This window comes from Trichomonas vaginalis, chromosome II (genome assembly GCF_026262505.1).
Source record: "Trichomonas vaginalis G3 chromosome II, whole genome shotgun sequence".
NCBI classification, from domain to species: Eukaryota; Parabasalia; order Trichomonadida; family Trichomonadidae; genus Trichomonas; species Trichomonas vaginalis.
This window is the reverse complement of record NC_067204.1, coordinates 20,910,153-20,930,396: the sequence shown is the minus strand read 5'-3', so window position 1 is coordinate 20,930,396 and position 20,244 is coordinate 20,910,153. Positions and strand designations below refer to the sequence as shown.

The 20,244-nt window shown below is 31.5% G+C and overlaps 9 protein-coding genes across 9 annotated transcripts, besides 4 other annotated features; 4 read left to right on the top strand and 5 right to left on the bottom strand.

The window, feature by feature from the left end:
* Positions 1–479: 479 nt before the first annotated feature.
* On the top strand, positions 480–1,833 carry TVAGG3_0581590 (8-oxo-dGTP phosphohydrolase protein; the record flags this gene model as incomplete). The annotated part of the gene is made up of 1 exon (XM_001579653.1): positions 481–1,806. One exon carries the CDS (start codon positions 481–483, stop codon positions 1,804–1,806), a length of 1,326 nt encoding a protein of 441 aa, XP_001579703.1.
* A 188-nt stretch (positions 1,834–2,021) lies between these two features.
* On the bottom strand, positions 2,022–2,975 carry TVAGG3_0581580 (oxidoreductase activity, acting on NAD(P)H, heme protein as acceptor; the record flags this gene model as incomplete). Its single annotated transcript, XM_001579652.2, has 1 exon — positions 2,326–2,610. One exon carries the CDS (start codon positions 2,608–2,610, stop codon positions 2,326–2,328), a length of 285 nt encoding a protein of 94 aa, XP_001579702.1.
* Positions 2,976–3,025: 50 nt separating this feature from the next.
* Positions 3,026–3,680, bottom strand: TVAGG3_0581570 (endoplasmic reticulum-plasma membrane tethering; the record flags this gene model as incomplete). The annotated part of the gene is made up of 1 exon (XM_001579651.2): positions 3,273–3,674. One exon carries the CDS (start codon positions 3,672–3,674, stop codon positions 3,273–3,275), a length of 402 nt encoding a protein of 133 aa, XP_001579701.1.
* Positions 3,681–3,927: 247 nt separating this feature from the next.
* TVAGG3_0581560 (uncharacterized protein) lies at positions 3,928–6,290 on the bottom strand (the record flags this gene model as incomplete). Its single annotated transcript, XM_001579650.1, has 1 exon — positions 4,377–6,290. One exon carries the CDS (start codon positions 6,288–6,290, stop codon positions 4,377–4,379), a length of 1,914 nt encoding a protein of 637 aa, XP_001579700.1.
* Positions 6,291–11,381: 5,091 nt separating this feature from the next.
* Positions 11,382–11,419: a mobile genetic element.
* A 370-nt stretch (positions 11,420–11,789) lies between these two features.
* Positions 11,790–11,826: a mobile genetic element.
* Positions 11,827–12,176: 350 nt separating this feature from the next.
* Positions 12,177–12,512, top strand: TVAGG3_0581530 (uncharacterized protein; the record flags this gene model as incomplete). The annotated part of the gene is made up of 1 exon (XM_001579649.2): positions 12,182–12,355. One exon carries the CDS (start codon positions 12,182–12,184, stop codon positions 12,353–12,355), a length of 174 nt encoding a protein of 57 aa, XP_001579699.1.
* Positions 12,513–12,851: 339 nt separating this feature from the next.
* TVAGG3_0581520 (uncharacterized protein) lies at positions 12,852–14,241 on the top strand (the record flags this gene model as incomplete). The annotated part of the gene is made up of 1 exon (XM_001579648.1): positions 12,943–13,893. The coding sequence occupies one exon, from the start codon at positions 12,943–12,945 to the stop codon at positions 13,891–13,893; it is 951 nt and encodes a 316-aa protein (XP_001579698.1).
* Positions 14,242–14,374: 133 nt separating this feature from the next.
* Positions 14,375–15,884, top strand: TVAGG3_0581510 (protein ubiquitination; the record flags this gene model as incomplete). Its single annotated transcript, XM_001579647.1, has 1 exon — positions 14,375–15,544. The coding sequence occupies one exon, from the start codon at positions 14,375–14,377 to the stop codon at positions 15,542–15,544; it is 1,170 nt and encodes a 389-aa protein (XP_001579697.1).
* A 106-nt stretch (positions 15,885–15,990) lies between these two features.
* Positions 15,991–16,209: a mobile genetic element.
* Positions 16,210–16,294: 85 nt separating this feature from the next.
* Positions 16,295–16,324: a mobile genetic element.
* A 55-nt stretch (positions 16,325–16,379) lies between these two features.
* TVAGG3_0581480 (uncharacterized protein) lies at positions 16,380–17,633 on the bottom strand (the record flags this gene model as incomplete). Its single annotated transcript, XM_001579646.2, has 1 exon — positions 16,416–17,540. One exon carries the CDS (start codon positions 17,538–17,540, stop codon positions 16,416–16,418), a length of 1,125 nt encoding a protein of 374 aa, XP_001579696.1.
* A 455-nt stretch (positions 17,634–18,088) lies between these two features.
* On the bottom strand, positions 18,089–20,024 carry TVAGG3_0581470 (regulation of cell shape; the record flags this gene model as incomplete). Its single annotated transcript, XM_001579645.1, has 1 exon — positions 18,150–20,000. One exon carries the CDS (start codon positions 19,998–20,000, stop codon positions 18,150–18,152), a length of 1,851 nt encoding a protein of 616 aa, XP_001579695.1.
* Between the last annotated feature and the right edge of the window lie 220 nt (positions 20,025–20,244).

The window sequence follows — 20,244 nt, the reverse complement described above, 5'->3', positions numbered from 1 at the left end:
TTCTGAAAGTGCTTTATTATTTATTATTTTGCAAAATACTAATAAAGAAATTTATTTTTTACTTTTGTTATTTATTTTTCTTTCAATATGTAACCAATAATTACCTTTTAACACAATTATCTAATATTTAACTTTTTTTTGAATCAATTTGCAAATTCTTTTAAGCATTCATCTGCAAACTCCTTTGCTTTTGTGGACTGCTTTTATGACATAATGGAAATACACGTTTATCGATATAATGGTTTATTAAATATTATTTTTTGTTTGGAATGCTCTCTCAATGAATATTTGAATGGAATCATGATACAATTTGAAATTACGATGCGCTTCCCATCCCATATGAACTTATGAACAAAAAAATCAAAATATATTGAAACCAAATGTCCCGAAATTTTGTAATTATTCTTTGTTCGATGTGATTATGCATGTCTTGATGCTTATTTTATTGGAAAATTAAATTGAAATTTGAAAAAAGTGACAATGTTAAGCCTTCTCTTTGCAACTTCATTATCCAAAGCCAAGTATGGCATCATGGTTGATGCAGGCTCTTCAGGAACCCGTGCTTTTGTATATACATGGGATTCCTCTTCAGAAATTCCAGATCTCAAGCCTGTCTATGAAAACGGCAAGCCATTAAAGAAAAAGATAAAAATACGCTTAGCTGACAGTGCTAAGAAACCAGAACTCGTTGAAGAGATTTTCAAACCAATCTGTGAGTTTGCCGAAAAATATGTTCCTGCAAAACTCTATAGTTCCACACCAATGTACGTTTTTGCTACTGCTGGTATGCGTTTACTTGGAAATAATCAGCAAAATCAAGTTTGCGACCAAGTCTACGGCTTCATCAGCAAAAACTACAAATTCAAGATTTCTAGACAGAACATTCGTGTCATCAATGGTGTCGAGGAAGGCGTTTACGGCTGGCTCTCTGTCAACCTTCTTCTTGGAAACTTCAAAGAAAATAAACCATACTACGGAGCCATGGATTTAGGCGGTGCCTCATTCCAAATAGCTGTTGAAGTTAATGAGAACGACAAGTATGAAGAATCCTTACTCGTTACTGTTGGTACAAAGAGAATTCGTGTTTTCTCCCATTCATATCTTGGATATGGCGTTGACGTTTCATCACGCTCCATCACGAAAGCAATTTCCGCAGTTACTGACTCTGACAACATCTCAAACCCTTGCTTCCCTAAGGGATATACAGATACAATCGTAGGAAAGGATACAATTACAGTTCATGGCACCGGCGACTTCGAGAAATGCTCTAAGATTGCGAAGAAGATCTTAATTGATGGTCCTCACTTCGAAACCGTTAACATTCCAGGAATTTCAAATATCAACAAATTAGTTGGCATGGCCAACCTCTATTTCGCAAATGCATTCTTCGGATTACCGACTACATCATCTCTTGCCGATCTAAAGACAAAAGGAACAGAATATTGCGCTAGAGATTGGAAAGACATTTCAAAAGAGCTCCAGGGCAAGGAATCTCTCGAATACGCTCATACATACTGCTATTGCGCAGCTTACCAATACGTTCTTCTTACAAAAGGTTTCAATTTCAACGATCAAAACGCTGAAATTCAGAAACTTGATGATATCAATGGTATTGACCTTAGCTGGGCCATTGGTGCAATGCTTGCTCACATTTCTGATGTAGAAATCGTCAAAGAAGAAAATATTCCATTTACTGCTCTTATTTTCGCCAACATTGTTGCATTTTCTGTCCTTCTTCCTCTTTACCTTGTTATTAAGAGGAAGTTCTCTGCCCAAAGATACATAAGAGAGTCACATCCTCTTTAAATCTCTTAATAGATATTTTATCTTCAAGAATAAATGTTAATTTATACATTAGCAAAATTAAACATTATTTATCTATATTAAAACTATATCTAGGGTAAATTGAAATTAAAATTTCAAGATTTTAGATTCGATTGATTGAAAAAGAGTGAAATTTTTGTTTGGAAACCTATTTCATATTTGCACTATGTGAAACAGGCTGTTTGGCTTTTTGATATCTAACTTCAACATCATGATGTAGAAGAGTATTTTGTAATATTTACCATATCTATTCTTTTATTATTGGATATTCACAGCAAACTTACCTTCCCTATAAAATTATATATATCTAAAAAAAAATCTAAAAATGAAGAAGTAAAGGTGGATATTATTGAAAGTGCTTTACAAGTAAAATAAGTAAAGAACGCATTTTTTATAATTAATTCAATGATTGTTTGGATAAATTGTTAATATATTTACGTTGGAATTATACCTGCAATATTATATATGTATATATATATCATAATTGAATTTGCAATAGTTTTATTTGACAAGTCTGCCGATCTTAACCTTAGCAATCAAAGCTGGGGAAATGTAAGGATGGTGCTTCATCCAAAGTTCGCCCATATCGCCACCAGCAACTGAGCATATAATCTTAGGACCTCCTGGATGCATGGCCAGGTATGGTGTCATATTGTAAACTTCACCTCTGTATGAGCACCAGCAGTCCTCAGGTGTATTATGCTTTGCGAGTTCTTCACGAGTGATATCGCCAACCCAAGGAAGTTGCTTCATTCTTTCTCCCCATGCAATTTGAGCACTCGCCATTTTTTATTTATTTTGTAAAGATTTTTTTTATAATGATCACTAAACGAAGTTGTGTCTAATTTGATTTATCGCATAGTAATACATGCGATAATTCAACCAAACAGTAAAAGATCTTACTCTCTATCCCAATTCAATTAGAATTCAAGCAATCATTCAATGTTTCCCCAGAACCTCATTTACTCTCTGCTCTTCCGTAAGTAGAAAAGTGCATACTGTCTTATTTTCACCAATTTCCTATTTAATATTGAATCTAATAGTTTATTTGAGCATTTCAGATGATTAATAATGCTGAACCATGCAACTGGATTGGTGTTGACATTTCATACCTAAATGATATTATTTGATTTACATGATTTATTTCGAAATAATTTTTGATCGTAATAGGAAGAGTTTCTGAGAAATATTGATCTAGAGACAAAATAAATTAGTTGAAATCTAGTAAGATATCTCAAGACATATGTTTCTGAGAAATTCTATTGCTTTTTTTATCAGAGTTAAAAAAAATTAGCCCAGATATTTGGGAAGTTGAAAGAGATTTGTAGGTAAAAGAAGAAATAATATACGATTATTTTGAAGCAAAAGATTTTATTATCTTATTTCAAGAATAAGATTAATCTCGATAATTTACATCAAGTATCACCAGTACTTGCGCAGCAGATTGCTTATGCAGCAACAAATGGAGCTGCGCCAGCTGGAGCGATGTGAATAACAAGGCGGATCTGGCCACCCTTCTTAACACCCTTAACAGGGATCAAAGAGTGCCATCTGTCAACGACCTGGCCAACTTGGAATTGGTTCATTGGGATCTTAAGCATAGAAATTGGATCATCATTGCTGCCTGAATCGTCATCCTTTAAGAAGACTATAAGAGTATCAATGGACAAATCTTCGGCTGTGAAGTGGAATTCCTCGTTCCAAACTGGTGTATAATCATTTTCGATTGTTTTTGTTTTCTGGATGTTGCGGTTGGCGTTGTACTGAAGGATAGCAAAAGCATCAGTTTTTCCGAATGTGTCCATCTTTGGCAGTTCCTTAGCTTCGACAACACGAACGTGAACTTGCATTTTATTTTATATTTACGATGTAAATCTTTCAAATCTATCGATCATTGACCTCATTTATCTCACAACCGCTTTTCGATATTCAAATTTTTCGCATTCCGGATTTATCAAAAATATGTTCATATAATTGATCTAATTACTTGACATTTCATCGATTTTCATTTCTGACAATTTCCATTTCATTCGAGTTTGGAATAGAGTTTAAATAAAAATTACAATCGAATCAAAAATTTAGATTATGATGACCGTATATTTACTTTTTTTAAAGAGAGGGAGAGAGAGGGAGAGAGATTTGCAACTTTTATTGTTGATTTCATTAAAAAAGTTTATAATAATTTAAATTAATGAAAATAATTTTTTTATTTCAAAAGAAATTCATCGGCTGTATTATAAAGAGCGTTTCCCCAGATTTACTTTTTTCATTGACATTTGCACCATGTAAAAGACGAAGTTCGACTATTTCTTTACTATTCTTGTCAGCTGCAATATGAAGAGCGGTTTTTCCATATTCGTTATCACTTTCATTGACATTTGCACCATGTGAAAGAAGAAGTCACTCCTTTTGACTTAGGTGTCCACGGTCCGGCCAAGCGACTTGCCTTTGGGATACTATTTAAAGTTTACTATACTTGTTTATTGTAAAGTGATAGGTTTGATTTGTCAGAATCTAGTTTATTAATAAACAAATAACAAAACAAATAAAATTCACTTAGGAGGATACGGTCTTCCAATTTCCTGCACTGATACCTTTTGTCCATCGGTTCTGCATAAGACAAGATCAGCAAGTTTCTGTGCTTCCTCGAGTGCTTCTAAATAGCAGACTTCTTTTTTCATGTTCTTAACGCGTTCGTATTTGCAAAGCGCTCTTTGTGTCTTTTCCCACTGATCCAAAAATTTAGGAATTCCTCCATGAACATTATCATCTAAAATTATTGGTTTGCTTTCATTGGCAATGAGGAGTGCAATGCTTTGTGTTTCACCTTCAAGCATGTCTTGAGGTGTTTGACATGTTGAAATTGTTTCCATGCCGCGTGTTATATCGATTCCATATGCATCGGTTGGCAAAAGTAAATTAAACTTGTTGCAGCTGATGACAAAATTACATCTTGTCAAGGAATACTTGATGAATTCAATGAAATTCGAGTTGTTGTGGCTTTCTGTAAATGGAGGGATGTCTCTAACTGTTTCATCAGCAGATTCAAGATTATCAACAAAAACTGTGAGATTCTGGAATCCAACAGCAGAAGAAATAATTGATGGTAATGAAACTACGGTCGTAAGCCAGTTTTCGAGAGCTTCGTCATTGCGCCATGTCTCTCCAAATAATCTGGCAGCAATGTCAATATCATGGAATGGATGCAAACCTTTGCATGGAACTTCAAAGTCAAGAATTGATAACATTTGTTTTCTGATGCGAGGAATATATTGGGAAATGGATGGTTTCTGAGCAGATAATGCATTCAAAACTAAGTCAAGCATCTTTTTATAGAGCTTTGCTGGTTCTCTAATAAGCGGAACTAACTCTTTTGCATCATATCCAAAAAGAAAATGTGACTTCCAGGTTTCGGCAGCAACTAATTGAGCTGTATATAATTTGGCAAATGATCTCATTAAAGAAGGAACGCCTGAATTTGGTGGTCCGACGATATTAACTTTAAGAATGTGATGCAAGTTACTTGGTCCAACAAGGAGAGCATGGTTGGCCAAAGTATCATATGCGAGACCATCATTTAATGGGTCAAATGGAGATTCACTCTTACGATTGAAAAATAACATCTGACTAACGTTCTTTTGCCATAAAATAGCTTGTTCAACTTCTCTATTTACAAGGTCATCAGGAACTTTTGCCATTTCAATGCCGTAATCAGGAGGCATGCAAGTATTTAGTATATCTTGTTTTGAAAGACTGAATTGCGAAGCACCACCAGTTGCACTCAAGCCAAAAACACTTCTTCTTTGGCTGTCTATTCGAGATCTCACGACAGATCCGGTATCTGATCCGAATCTGCTTCTAATTCTTTGAGAAACAACACTCATTGATAAAGAATCGTCAACAGGTTCAGAAACAGAACTTTCTGACATTGAGTTGAATTCCTCTGGCTCAAATTGAGAAAATTTACTATTTCTTTTGCTGCTAGCACGAGAACAGACCGAAAACTTTGAAGAAATAACTGTGGAAGATTTCTCTTTTTCTTTGGCTTTGATTGCTTCGATCTTTTGTATTTTAGATTTAATTATTAATGCCTTTTTCTCTTTTGCTTCTACTTTAGCTTTTTTAAGTTTATTTTTGATATCATTTTCTGGTACTTTGAATAATTCGTACTTCTGTTCGATATTAGCTGTTAAATCTGTTGTTGCCTGCTCAATAGGAACAAAATCTGATGAAATTTCTGTTGCATAGTAAGTGTTTTCTGGTATTAACTCTGATCCATCTTCAACTGTCTCTCCATCATCATTTAGGATTCGCTGTAAGTTTGGATTATTAAATATTTGACAACAAGATTTCAAAAAAACATCAATATCATTAACAATATGAACTTTCTTTTTGTTGGAGGAATCATCTTCCAGAACAACATAAACAAATTTATTAGTTGTCGGTGATTTTTGCCTCTTTTGCATTTTGTAGACGTTTAGAATTTCCAATATTGATTTCAGAAGTTGAATATATCAAACTACAGCTTGAAACCATATAAGTACTGTTCATACTATCTAAATATTAGTTCTAATTCTGAATAAATGCTAATTCTTCATAAAAATAATAATCATTTCTGAAATTAAAGTTTACTATTCTTATTAATCAGTCAATCTGGATGCAGATTTAAACATTTTCTGGAGTTTCTTCATCAATATCTTGAAAAAGAGATTCAAATCGTAGTGGAGCTATTGAAGATTGATATTAGTTAAAGTAAAATATCTATTACAAGCATATAACAATTTCTTTCGTTATTTTTGGTTTAATAGCAGCTATTTCAATGAATAATTTTGTAACAGGTTAACTTCAAATGTCTTTTAATCAGAGGGAAATACAGCTTTCATTGAAGCTAATACGCGATTTTGGCAATTCAAATTAAATGTTATTTGAATGAGAAAAAATTATGGGATCAAAAAAAGGTAGTCTCACGAAAATACGTTATTTTCCCGATGCCTTGGAAGCAGCTTTGCAGGTTACCCGTAAGGTAACCAGTAGAAGTTTCTGAGCAAGGATGAAGAAGATTAAAGAGCCTTTTTATTGCAAACGCTATATTTGTAAGTGTCTTTGTAGAACTTCTCATAAATTCAAAGATTTCCAAAAACGAATTTTTCAATTTTGATATAATAAATGATATTTAAACAAATTATAGATGTGTTTGCAATTAAAAAAATCCGAGTTAACTACAATATCTTCAATTTTTGTCGTTCACTTTTTCATGTCATACTGATAGCAAGAATACTCACCCAATTTGGTTACACTTCATGATAGTTTGAAGTAAAAAAATGCCACAGTTTTTTTTATTTGATATCGTTATCTAAATTTTGTACAGAAATGGAATAAATTATAATATGAAACGTGTGTTATTATGCTTGTTGGGAAACAATCCAATACTTATGTCTGAATGAAATGATTATTTCTACGAGATTTTTCATATTCAGCTAATAATGCTATCAAAATCAAATAACAATAAAAAGTTATTTTGTACATAATGTAACTTAATCTTTAATACTATATAGAACTTCGAAATACGACTAAACGGTGCGAGTTACGCGATTAAATACCTTTTTTTCGATCGAAACTTGAAAGTGAGGATAACTCAATGGGTAGGGGTAAGGGTTCGACTTTTTCTATTGGGCAACTATTTTTTTCTTTTCATTGTTTCAGCATTTTTTTATGCGATTATGCATAATTATTTGATTTCCTATATATTCAATAATAAATTTGTTCCGAACTCTTAACAAATAAATAAATTTTTAGAATATTTAAATTTATAGCTCCCTACATTAATATAAAGTGTTCGAATAGTTCATATATAGTTTCTTTAAAATAATTTGTTTCATTTTTAAATTGGTTTGGCACAATGCTTGACATAACATGCACAAAGCTATGCCATTTTAAATATGTATATCAATCAAGCCGATTAAGTCCATCCTAAACGAAAATCATCGATACTCATGAATTTATGATAGTCGTTCTTGATATAATTGCGCGTTTTAAAAAATGCTTACTTTTGAACACAGAACTTATCTATCCATATTTATCAATGAAAGTTTATAAGATGCATTAATGACAAAACCTTACTTTATCAATTATAATCTTATCGTAAATTTCAAACTACAATACTGTGGGGCAAATATTAAATAACCACTATGTTGCGGATTTTATGTAAGTCTGCAAACTGTAAAATGTAATTAAACACAAATAAAAAAAATGTAAATTTTAATCGAGAAATTTAGCAATCTTGAAAGCCTTGATCGGCATCTTTTACAAGATGTCAGTAATGCATATTCAATAACTATGAAAATCTAGCCAAGCATGGATTTTTTTCGAAAAAAAATTGTATTAAATTTCATTTTTCATTCTTTATACAAGTTTTAACCTTTGGTGCAATTATATCCTATCGCAAATGCATTATTGACGTTATTACTTGGATACTTCTTCATAACGCTAAATCTTCAAATTAGTTATGTGTTTGTTACTAATAGAAGTTGGAAAGGTATTAAAAAAGGAAATGTTAATAAATATACATGTTTAATTAAAAAACAAACAGAATAAATTAAATAATTTTATTTCTTAGGAAAGTCTAAGTTTTGTAATAGATAAATTGCTTTTTGTGTCTCTTCTTCATCAATTTCTGGATGTTGATTCTCAGGTGGCGGACTAATTAAAACATCATGGGCAATATCAAACCATTGTTTTAGTTCGTTGGCAGAAGGAAAATGATCTTCTTGTATTGGCGTTATTAATGATTGAAAATCATCAGTTGATTCTGCATTTTGGGAATTTTCCAAATTTTCATTTGGAAAATTTGAATTTTGAGATATTGTTTAAGCACTCAGATCTCATTTTTAAAATATCTGCACCAAATTCTTACATCTGATAATTTTCATGTGTAACCAATGTTTCCCAATCCATTTGCCATACCCTACTAATCGCAAATTCATTCCCTTTAATTTTGTATTAAATTTAAATTCCAATCTTAATTTCTACATTATTTATGCTAACCCTTTAAATTTTGTTCTTATTTATTCACCCTCAGATACAAATTTATTTAGAATGTATTCCTCTGAGGTCTATATTTGTATTCGAAAATAAAATCTTTAAAACTCTCTAAGTTATCATTTTCTCTTCAGATATCTAATATTTTTCTAATGACATAACTACTTTGGACGCATATCCAAATTCCAAAAAAAATATGGAAAAAATAAAAATGAAATTGAAAAATACAATTTTTGATATGTAAAAAGAGATTTTGAAAAAAATTGGGAAAAAGAGTATCTAATAAAATTGTTTGAGATCTATGTAGACATAGTTTTTACATTAAAAAATCAATAATATTGAAATTGATCTGAATATATCTTTTTTTTTAAGTTTGAATGCATTAATCTCAAAGCATTTGATAAAATACTGGTTTTATTTCAAAATTCTAAATAATTTGTAATTAGATCTTTATGATGTAATTTAATTTTAAACAAGTACAGATAAAGAGAATCATAATAAAGGTGATCTATATTGCTTAAGTAAAATTGAGTATAATAGATCGATCTTAGCAACAAGATCTGAGGAAGTAGATTTGAGAGTCGAGAGTTTAGATCTTAGCAACAAGATCTGAGGAAATAGATTTGAGAGTCGAGAGTTTGGATCTTAGCAACAAGATCTGAGGAAGTAGATTTGAGAGTCGAGAGTTTAGATCTTAGCAACAAGATCTGAGGAAGTAGATCTTAGCAACAAGATCTGAGGAAGTAGATTTGAGAGTCGAGAGTTTGGATCTTAGCAACTAGATCTGAGAGTTTTATCATTTCCGGCATATTGGGCCGAAAAGGAGTGATCCGCGTAAGTATGAAAAAAAGTGAATTTTGTTGTATGGTGTTTTTTATTATATCCGTTTCTCTCACAATTTTCAATAAATATTATTGTTCAAACGGAAATATAAATAAACAATTCAAAAATAAAAATGTAAATGTAAATTGAAAATGTATTATAAACATGCTAAAAAGCGTATATTTTAAACTTAAAGGAAAAATGAAATTCGTAAAAATGAGCATGATGTTTGATAAGGGAGTTTTAATTTTTTTTTCAAAAAAATTAAGGAACTTAAATTGAGATTATCAGGCTATGTAGTGGTATTTTTACGATCTGACTGCAGAAATCGAATCAGCGAGACCCGAAGATTCATATTCCGCCGGAAAAATAGGGTTTCGAGGCGTAGATAGGGATAAAAAGATGCTTTAAGAAGATCTCAGTAGAAATATGGTTTATAAGAGGATATAGGTCAGGATATAAGATTATGAAAATTGAAGAAGTGAATTATCAAGATGTATTTATGAGTAAACTATATTGTTTTAAGCTATCTAAATCTGTTTTGATATAAATTAAAGCGTATACTTATGCAAAATGCGAAATTTAAATTAATACTTTTTTTTGCTATTTGGACACAAAGCTAACAATCCATCCAATAAATGACGTATACCTAGCGAGATGAAGCATTTTAACATGAAAGACAAGAAAATCTGATTACTTGTGTTGAAAGTTTCTGTATTTCGTCTTCTTCCAAACACAGCGTTCAGATGCAGAAGAAAATGCAGCCGTAATGACGCAAAAAGACACTAAAATAAATTGGAGAATTTCTGTAAAGTTTTTACTGAGCTTTGTTATTGAACCCGAATTTGTTGCTGAGTGACAGGATATTAAATCTACGACATTCATGAGTAATTGTTATCAATTTGTCAATAAATTATGTTGAAGATGGTTTAAATGTCTTCGAAGGCATGAAATTAGATCATAAATCTGTTTGAGTTAATAAAAGAGAACAAATGTTGAAAGAGTTGTCATATTGCCTACAAAATTTTCAAACATTTGCATTGAGACAATGTGAAAAAATGATGTCCAAAATACCTTTACTAAAATATTTTTAATTTGAATCATAACAAGGAAAAACAATAATGGCAGAATAAGAAAAAAAAACAAAGATGTTATGATTTGAACAGTTGCCTTTTAGATTCAAAAAGAGCATAGTGTTCCCGACCACTACACTACCTTCCTTTCTGATAAAAAGCTGAATAATTAGTATTTAATGAATTCTCCAACTTGGGGATTTGCGGCTTTTCCAAAATCTGTTATGATAGTTCTATATAGCAATTGATATATAATATGTTTTTTATAATCAAATAATTTTTAGTCCAGATAAATTTTTTAAAATTTCAAAGTCTTTCCATTCTACTAACGCTCTTCACATCCATATTCTTTACCATATATGTAATATAACGCCTTATTTTAATTCCCATGTTTACGATTTATTTGTCGAAAAACTGTCTTGCCCATTAACATCTCGCGAAAATTTTCGACTTTTTGAATGGCCGTTTTCAAGATCTCAAAAACTGTGGGATATTTTTTACAAAGCTAATCGACATTTATTTACCACATATATGTACTATACAATGCACCTGGTTTCATCGAATTTTTACCGTCAGTTTTCTCGTGAGACTACCTTTGATCAAAAATGAAAATATTTTTGAAAATGTTGTAAACAGAAATTCATCAAAAGTGACACCTCAGAAAAGCTAAAATATTGAATTTTTGGAACTTTTGATAGAGCACGTTTTTAAATATTAATTAAAGTAAATGTATATTTTGTAAAGATCCTTTTTAATAAAAAAATAAAATTTTGAAGAAGAACACAAAATCTTCTGAAAAATAATATCACATAAACTCATATTATTTTCTAATATATAACTATTTTATATAAAAATCAAATTCAATGATCTTAAAAGCGAAGGATAAACCTCAAAATTTACGAATATAATGAGTGGGAATATAATGCTTATCTATCATAAAACCATATGAAATAGTTAAATCTAGAATATTGTATTATGCTTAGTATTATTTCATTTTTCTCATTCAATTTAGAATTTACAAATGTCAAAAAATTGAGAGCTGTCACTTTTGATGAATTTCTGTTTATTACAAAAAAAATGCTATCAAATTAGATCAAATGCTTAAAATGCATTTTAATTATATATTTTTTTCGCTGAGAGTTAAAATTGAATTGAAATAATTTATGATAATCTTGAAAATATATAAAATAATAGATCAAAAAATAATATAAAATCAAATTGTTTTGAGGTCAAAATAATCTCAGGTACTTTCATTTGATTATAGAATTGAGAAGTTTACACATCGGATGTTTTTAAATTTTATTCCGATATTTAGATTAATATTGTAAAGCAAAATGAAATATGGTATTGATGGGCCGATTTCGAACGAAATTGGCTGAACAATTAAATTCTGATTCAAAAAGCTGTTAGAATTAGTATCAGTAATGACACGCGGACCACAGCGTGAACGTGAGCGGGCTCGTGCTGAAGCAAGAAATGCTAAGCATGAAAAGAAGGGAGCCACTGGCGATCTCGCCTCAAGAAAGGAGCGCGATGCTGCCGCCATGAGAGCTAAGCAAGAGGCTGCTGCTGCTAAGAAAGCTGCCGAAGGCAAGTAAATTTGTATGAATAAATGTTCGATTTCTCAAAATTACTGTTCTCTTTTCTTTTAATGACTGAATATCTCAAATTTGTACTTTAAGATCAAAATCGAATTAAATTTTATAGAGATATAATAAATAGAAGCAATACAAAAATTGATCAATTCGATTTTTCTATATTTTATCCCCTAATACATCAATTGACAACAATTCTAACGATTATTTTCAAGAAAGACTCATTCAATAATATTCAAATATATTCGTATGCATGTGCAAATGATTGTTCTAGAAAATTTGTGAAAATATGCCATATTTTGAAGGTTTCCGACGGCCAATTTTGAAAGGTCTTTATCATATATATTCATGGTTTTTGTTCATTATAACCATGTCCATTATATACTTATGATTGTATATGTGCATTGTTATATAGGGAGTTTCATATAAAACACATCATTTAACTAGCTATAAGCGCCCAAATCTCTCTATGTTCTGATAATCCTTCAATTGAAAAGGAAAGATCATGAAATTGATTTTTCATATAGTAAAGATTCTATTTGTTGTTACATATTCTTTTGCAGTCTTCCAAATAAAAAATCATAATTTCGATGAGTTTTGATGAGGTTTTTAAAAACAACACGAAGCTTGTCTGTAAATTAATAAACGAAGGTGAATTCACAAAAACATTTTCTAGCTTTGATCGTATAGTAGAGATTCTTAATGTTACAAGAAAAATAGAACCAGATTATGCAATCAAATTACTCAGAGAAATTATTAATAATACAGATCTAACAGACGACCAATGTATTTTTCTACTATTACATCTAGATTTATGTTTCAACGATCACAAATCGCTCGACAATTTCCTCAAAAGATTACCAACTTTGCTCCGAATCTCGCCTCATAACATATTTACTTCAATTTATGAATTTATGATGAATACTACACAATATTGTCCGATTTTATCTATTGGGAACTCAGGTAATGATTCGATTGTTGATATTCCTTATTCAAATAGAGATGATGAGCAAATGGACGAAGAAATTTCTCAACACACTGCGAAAAATGATAAAAATGCAATGAATCTCACAAAAATTACAGAAATTTTCAAACAAAAAATTATTGATCTAAAATCATTTAAAGATGAAGCAAAAGTTCATCATAGAACTGTAAGGAGTTTTATAAAAACGCATTACCAGGAATTTAAATCTAAAATAGAAGATTTAGTTATAAATGCTTCAAAAAGTAACGATTTTAAATTAAAATTACTTGACAAACTAGATGTTGATATAAAATCGCCAGTAGATAAAGAAGATAAAGAAAAAATGCAATCATGCATCCACTTTTTTGCGCAAAATAACAATATTAAGGCAGTTAAATGGCTGATTGATAAAAAGAAATACTTTGACCACAATTTTAGTTCACCAACAAAGTTTAATATTCTTATGGCTGCATATTCTGGAAACATTGATGAAGTTATTGCTTATTTAAAGGAGAAACCTGATATTATTACTGATCAAACCTTTCAAGGGAAAACTGCAATTCAGATGAGAAATTAAATTATATTAGTTGTTAGATACTTCTAATTCTTATTATATAGCGCTTCTTTGTTTGTTTGTAAAGCTTTTGTTTTAAAAATACTGTTATTAGATGCATTAATATTAATTTGAATTTAATTTCTTATTTCATGGATGTTTGAAGTGTATCTACTTTACTATTATCATCTAAAATGCTTTGTTTAATAATTTACTAAGTAAACTTGGTTCATCTGATCGATTTTGATGAAAAATTATCAGCAATAATATTTATTAACCATTTTATGTTTTGAAAATAGTTAATTTTCATCACCATATAATGACTCACTAATTGCGCCGATAGTGAATAGGAAATATTGATAAAATAAAAAATCAGATATTTAATTTAGATTATCAAGCCTTCCCAAAATGATATTTACTGTACCTTGATATCGAACGATATTAATGACTAATAAAATTATGACGATGAAGTGAAGTGTTTATAAAAAAACCATCTTTTAAAAAAATGAATATGTTCACAAGAAAGTTTCTGGTGATCGAGAGGGGTAATGATATTAAAGGTAAAGAACCTTTTTCATTCTATGTTAATAACGAGAGAATAGAATTATCAAAGGACGTCTCAATTATGATTTCCAAACTCGTTCATGATGAATATTTACGCGACAGTTCAATAAAATCAGTGAGAAAATATTTGAATCTATCATGCAACAATACAATAGACATCATTTCGGAATTTTTCAAAACAGGTGTTCTCAGGTTTGAAAATGATCGAGCACACAATCGGGATTTATTCGAATTTAGCAGCGCATTCGGTATCGAATATTTGACAAACATATTTTGTGAATATGTTAAGTCAACATATCAAGAAATCAACGAAGAAAACCTTTATGATATCTTCGATTATGCAAGTGTTCAAAACGATCAAAATAAGATTAACGAGTGTATTTCGTTCTTTGCATCAAGAATGTTTAATCTACAAGAAGAATATAAGATCAAAACTATCCAAAGATATGGATATGACTTTTTTGAGAGTGTTTTGATATCAGAATCTCTTAAAATATCAAATGAAGATTCATTGAGTGAATTTGATAATTCATTCTTCTCTATTCTTGGCTATGTCAGAGTTGAATTTTGCAGTAATGATTCTATCAAATCCATCAAAAACTTTTCAGTTAAACATGGTTTAGAATCTATCTCAACGGAGGTTTTTGAGCGTGCACTCCTTAATCGGTCTCAAATTCCTCACAATCTTGCACTTTCTAACACAAGCTACATTAATAAACCAGAGATAACTGCGCCAAAACTCCAACTCTCCAACATAAATTACTTTAGTAGAGAAACTACCACTAAATTCGAAATTTCAAATATCAAAGAGCATGAAATCAATGAAAATACATATGAAAACATGAGAAAATTCGGAGGACTGAGAAAGACGAAAGATAATTTTAATCATATTTATGAAATCATTGAAAAGGCATCTAATGAAGGTGATATCTCAGCAATCAAGTATTCAGTTGATGAAAAATATTCTGATGTTTGCAATGAAAATGGATATAATATGATTTGTGAAGCAGCGTGGCGGAATAATTTATGTCTTGTGAAGCATTTATTTAATAATGGCGCTGATATGAGAAGTAGAAATATAGCCAAACAAACAATTTTTCATTCTCTTTAAGAGGAAATCTCGCAGGTGTTAAATTTGCTCTAAAATACATCGATATTAATGAAAAAACTAATTGCGATAATACACCACTTGATTTTGCTATATTTTTTAACCAAGCTGATGTTTGTGAATATCTTAGTTCTCAACCAAATATAGATAAAAATGCCAAAAACTATTGTGGCAAAACTCCTCTCCAATTTGCAAAAGATTTCAATAAACAAAATATTATTGAAATTCTTCTCAAAAATGGATTTACAGAATAGTAATTGCAAGATAATTAATTTTATCATAAAAATGATATATTTGGTCATCTTTGGTTTTATTTTGTTGTTGTCATTTCTAAATACTTGTTTAAAAGACTTATTCTCTAATTTTCAAATATATAAGTTCTAGTATTAGTCTTAAAAATGTTTTAAATAACGTTTATTGAGAAATGTTCATATGAGTTCCCTTTCTTTAAAAAAGGTACATTCACTATTTTTGACAAAATTTTAAAAATTCATGAGGCTATAAATCATCATAGAACTAGATGAATAAAGTATATATTCCAGTTGTATTGATACCGTGATATTAAACACCATCTGAACAATTGATGATTCTCTTACAATATATGAAATTTTCTAGTTCTTCAGCAGATAAATTAGATAATTTTTAAAAGTCTTATTTTTCAATTTTAATGCTGTGAAGCATATTTAATTATAATAGAAATGCGTTTTAAAAATGTTAAAATGGGGTGTTAATTTATCTGGGTCCCGTCCCGAATTACTGTTATCGCCCAGTGAATGTACCTTTTCTTTAAAATAGTGAAAAGATATCCATTATGATTAAAATAGTATTTTTAAAAAAAGTTTTTAACATATATTTATAAAAAAATTATTAAAAATTATTTTTCATCTATTGAAATCCAATTCTCTCTTAAATGAAATCTACTTGGCCATATTTCAACAAAGCTTCTTTGCCTTCTTTTTGCAGGAAGCATAGTTTCGAGAATCTCATGAGGGACTGTAGGCATTCCGAGCCTTCCGTGGCTCTTCCCATTTGGATAAACAAGTCCCCAACCTGTGTCTCTTATTCTTTGCTGCGCAAGACTGCTTCTTTCTGCATCAAATGCGCGGAACATCAGAAGCATCCTTGAATGCTGTGGAAATCCATGTTTCGTACGTAATGTGATTGGTTCCATTAATCCATCGAACAATTCTACAGCTACAGAATCGCAATGTTTAAGAGATGCTTTATTTGCAGCGTCAATAATATCAACTAAGGTATCTGGATCAGACCAAATAATAATATAAGGGTTTTCGCCACAACTAATCAAGGCTGTAAGAAAATCTGCTAATTCATCTTGATCCATGTTAATTCCTATGGGTGGATCGATAACAAACCCATCGATATTGATTCTATGTAATTGCTTTTTGACAATTTCACCTGTAATTTTTGGATAAGTGACGTAATTATTTGGATTTGATAATGGTTTGAATTTTTCATGTCTAATTTCAATGAAATTCTTCATTTTAGTTTCAGAAACTATTTGCTGTAAGCCTTCTGCAGGAATTGGTGTAGTTCTGGCTAATTTACGAATCGGCCAACGTTCTATCATCAAACCGAAGCGTTCTACATGGAATATGTCTGAAAATGTGGAAATTTTGATACGCTTACCTCTATTTTTGCCTTTATCTCTGGATTCTAAGCCACCTTCGTCGTCATCATCAAACATATTTTCATCAAAGTCAACATCATCATCGGAAGCAATTTCATCCCATAATACACCACCTGATGTATCGAGCCATCCATCAATATCGTGGATCTCTGATGGATTTGAAAGTTCGAGATAAACTTTTCTTGCAGCATCTGATACGTTCTCTCCATTTCTTTGTCGCATTTCAAGAAGTTGAAATCTCTTTTCGATATCATACAAATTTGTTGAATCATCGACATAATCCGCATAAATTAGTGGATCAACATGCACATGCTTGTTTTTCTTATCGAACTCATCGTTCTGCTTGAACATTTGTTCGATTTCTTCAATCGACACGTCTTCGGGTATGTAATTACTCCTACGACGTGAATGCCTCGTTTGCATGCAGATTGTCACTTTTATAAATCTAGCTAAAATCTTTGTCAATTTGTTGCACTTTTTGCCGTCGGATCAATTCGACTTTTCTAAACAATTTGATGAGTGAAAAGTCCTCATGAAATAAAAATATATGATTCGTTTCATTTTCTTGAACTTCTTTTTCAGAAACGAGTGGGAAATCTATAGACAAACTTTGCTGCCGATCGTATTTAGATGTGAAATATAGATCAGAAGCATATATATCTTCTCCAACTATAATATATATGTTTGCAAAGTTGGAAAAATCTTACAATATCTTAATTTTTTCCATGCTAACCCCACACTGACTTATTAGATATTGTGGAATTGGTTTCACTATATTGTTCTAGCGTTAAAATGTAAAGGCAATGAACTTTCCAAAATTTTTTAGTAATTTTTCCAAACTAGATATTAATATTAAATGTGTAAAAAAGGAAATTACTTATACAAAGTATTTTTATTTTAAAAAAGATAAGAACATAAAGAAAAAAAAAATTATATATTAAAAAATAAAGAAAAGAAAAATCAATTATCTACGAAGTCACCGTCATTATCTCTCCTCTTCTTCTTTGGTCCGTAACCAGTTCCAGGCAAAGGACCTTCTTCTCCATCAGATTCGTAAGTTGGTTTCTGTTGAACAGGTTTTTGCACTGGAACAACAATTTCCTGTTCATCGTGGCTTGTATCTGCGTTCTCCGTCAGCCACTTCTCTTCCGTTATCCACGCGGACATCACTTCCGGAGGGAAAACCGTGTTTTCATTCAAAATTTTTACAGGTTTGTAATCATTGCAACGAATAACTTTGTCAGAATCGATAATTGTGTTTCTAGGAGACAAATGTGTGTGTTTCTTTGTCTCCTCTTCTATCTGACCCACACCAGGTACCCATTCGCTTGCCAGGAAGTCGCTTGGGAAGAAAGTTGGGATCTGTCGACAAGCAGCAACATCAGCGGCTTTAAAATGATAATATCCGCCTCCTGCATCGACAGCAATGATTCCTAGGCCATCGGGTGTCCACTGCGCTCTGTTAAGTTTGGGTGTTTCGAATGGAATGTCAAGAGACCTGATCGGTTTGTTGCTTTTAATAGCATCTGCAATTAAAATTTTGCCTTTCATTGCAACCGCAAAAACCGTCGGAATTATTGGATGTGCAGAGACGGATACGACTTGACTGAGGCCTTCTATGTGGAGGAGGGAGTTCTGGGAGTCCAAGTTCCATGCAAATATCATTTGTGCGGTGACACAAAAAATTAATGATTCATCGCATGAAACTTCAACGTCAATGATGTGAGAACGGCTCTGCTGGAAGCGCACTGAGAAGGATGTGACTTGTTTAACCTTGTTTTGGAGGTTCCAGACCTTAACTTCGCCACCTTTGTTGGTCCATGTTAAGATTTGGTGGAAATTGTTCTTGTAGAAGTAAATGCCATCGCAGGCATTGGTATGGGCATAGAAGCGCCATGTTCGGCTGGTTTCTATGGCTGTAACAATGACATTTCCCGATTCAAGACCAAATGCAACGAAATTGCCACCTGGAGAGTATGCAACGCAGTGAATGCATTCGCGTAGTTGTGGTTGTCTGAATGGTACTGGCGTATTCTGTAAAAATATCATTGGATCGTAATTATTGAAATATGTTAAAGTATCTGGGCAACTAAAGAATTGGATACCGTCATGTATTTGTTTTTTAATTTGGTCTAGCTTAGGGATAAGCTGAGATATCTGAAAGATTCTGACTAAACCTGAATCTGAAGCGCAAACAAGGAATCTTCCGCATGGAGAGAATTTGATGGCAACTAATGGACCGGTCTCGGCAATATATATCATCGCAACGGCCGCACCATTATCGAATTTCCAAAGTCGTATCGATTGATCAGTAGAAATTGATGCAATTAGCTTTCTGTCTGGCGAAACATCAAATGATTTAAGACCTTCTTCATGGCCTTTCATAGTATAAACAATACTGAGAGATGGGAGATGCCAAACTTTTAATTGACTGTCTTCTGAACCTGTAATGAGGAATTCACCTGTAGAATCAAACGTAAAATGTGCTATTGCTCTTGTATGACCGAAAATTCTGAAATCTAAATTGAATTTTAACACTTGATTATAGATTAAAATAATACGTTTTCCCGATCTTTTTGGTTGCGGTCTGACAAACTTACCATAGTTGTATATAATTGATTGGTTTTGTGTTTGAGTACATGCTTTATCGAATAATCCTTTGAAAAAGTTTTCATCGCAAGAATGGAGTGTCATATCTGCATTTTCACGAGCGACTTGCTCTGGAAATGCAGAGTTGGCGTATTGTTCAGCTATTGACGTATCAATAAACCTATCAAGTACGGCATATGTAACAAGATTTTCTTCCTCCATTTTAGGTCACTTTTTTTTATCATTATAGAATTTGGAGCAAAGAATCTATCAAAATTTTAAATTTTCAACTCATGTAATCAAATGTCCGGGTCCTGCTATTGCATGTAGTTTGTACAAAAATCAAATTTATTAGAGTTTTACAAAACAATTTGGAGATTTTAATTAGTTTCAGAAAACAAAGTTTATAATGTCCAAAGGCAATTTATTTATAAGTCAAAAGGAGTGGATTCTAGCCGAAATCTTG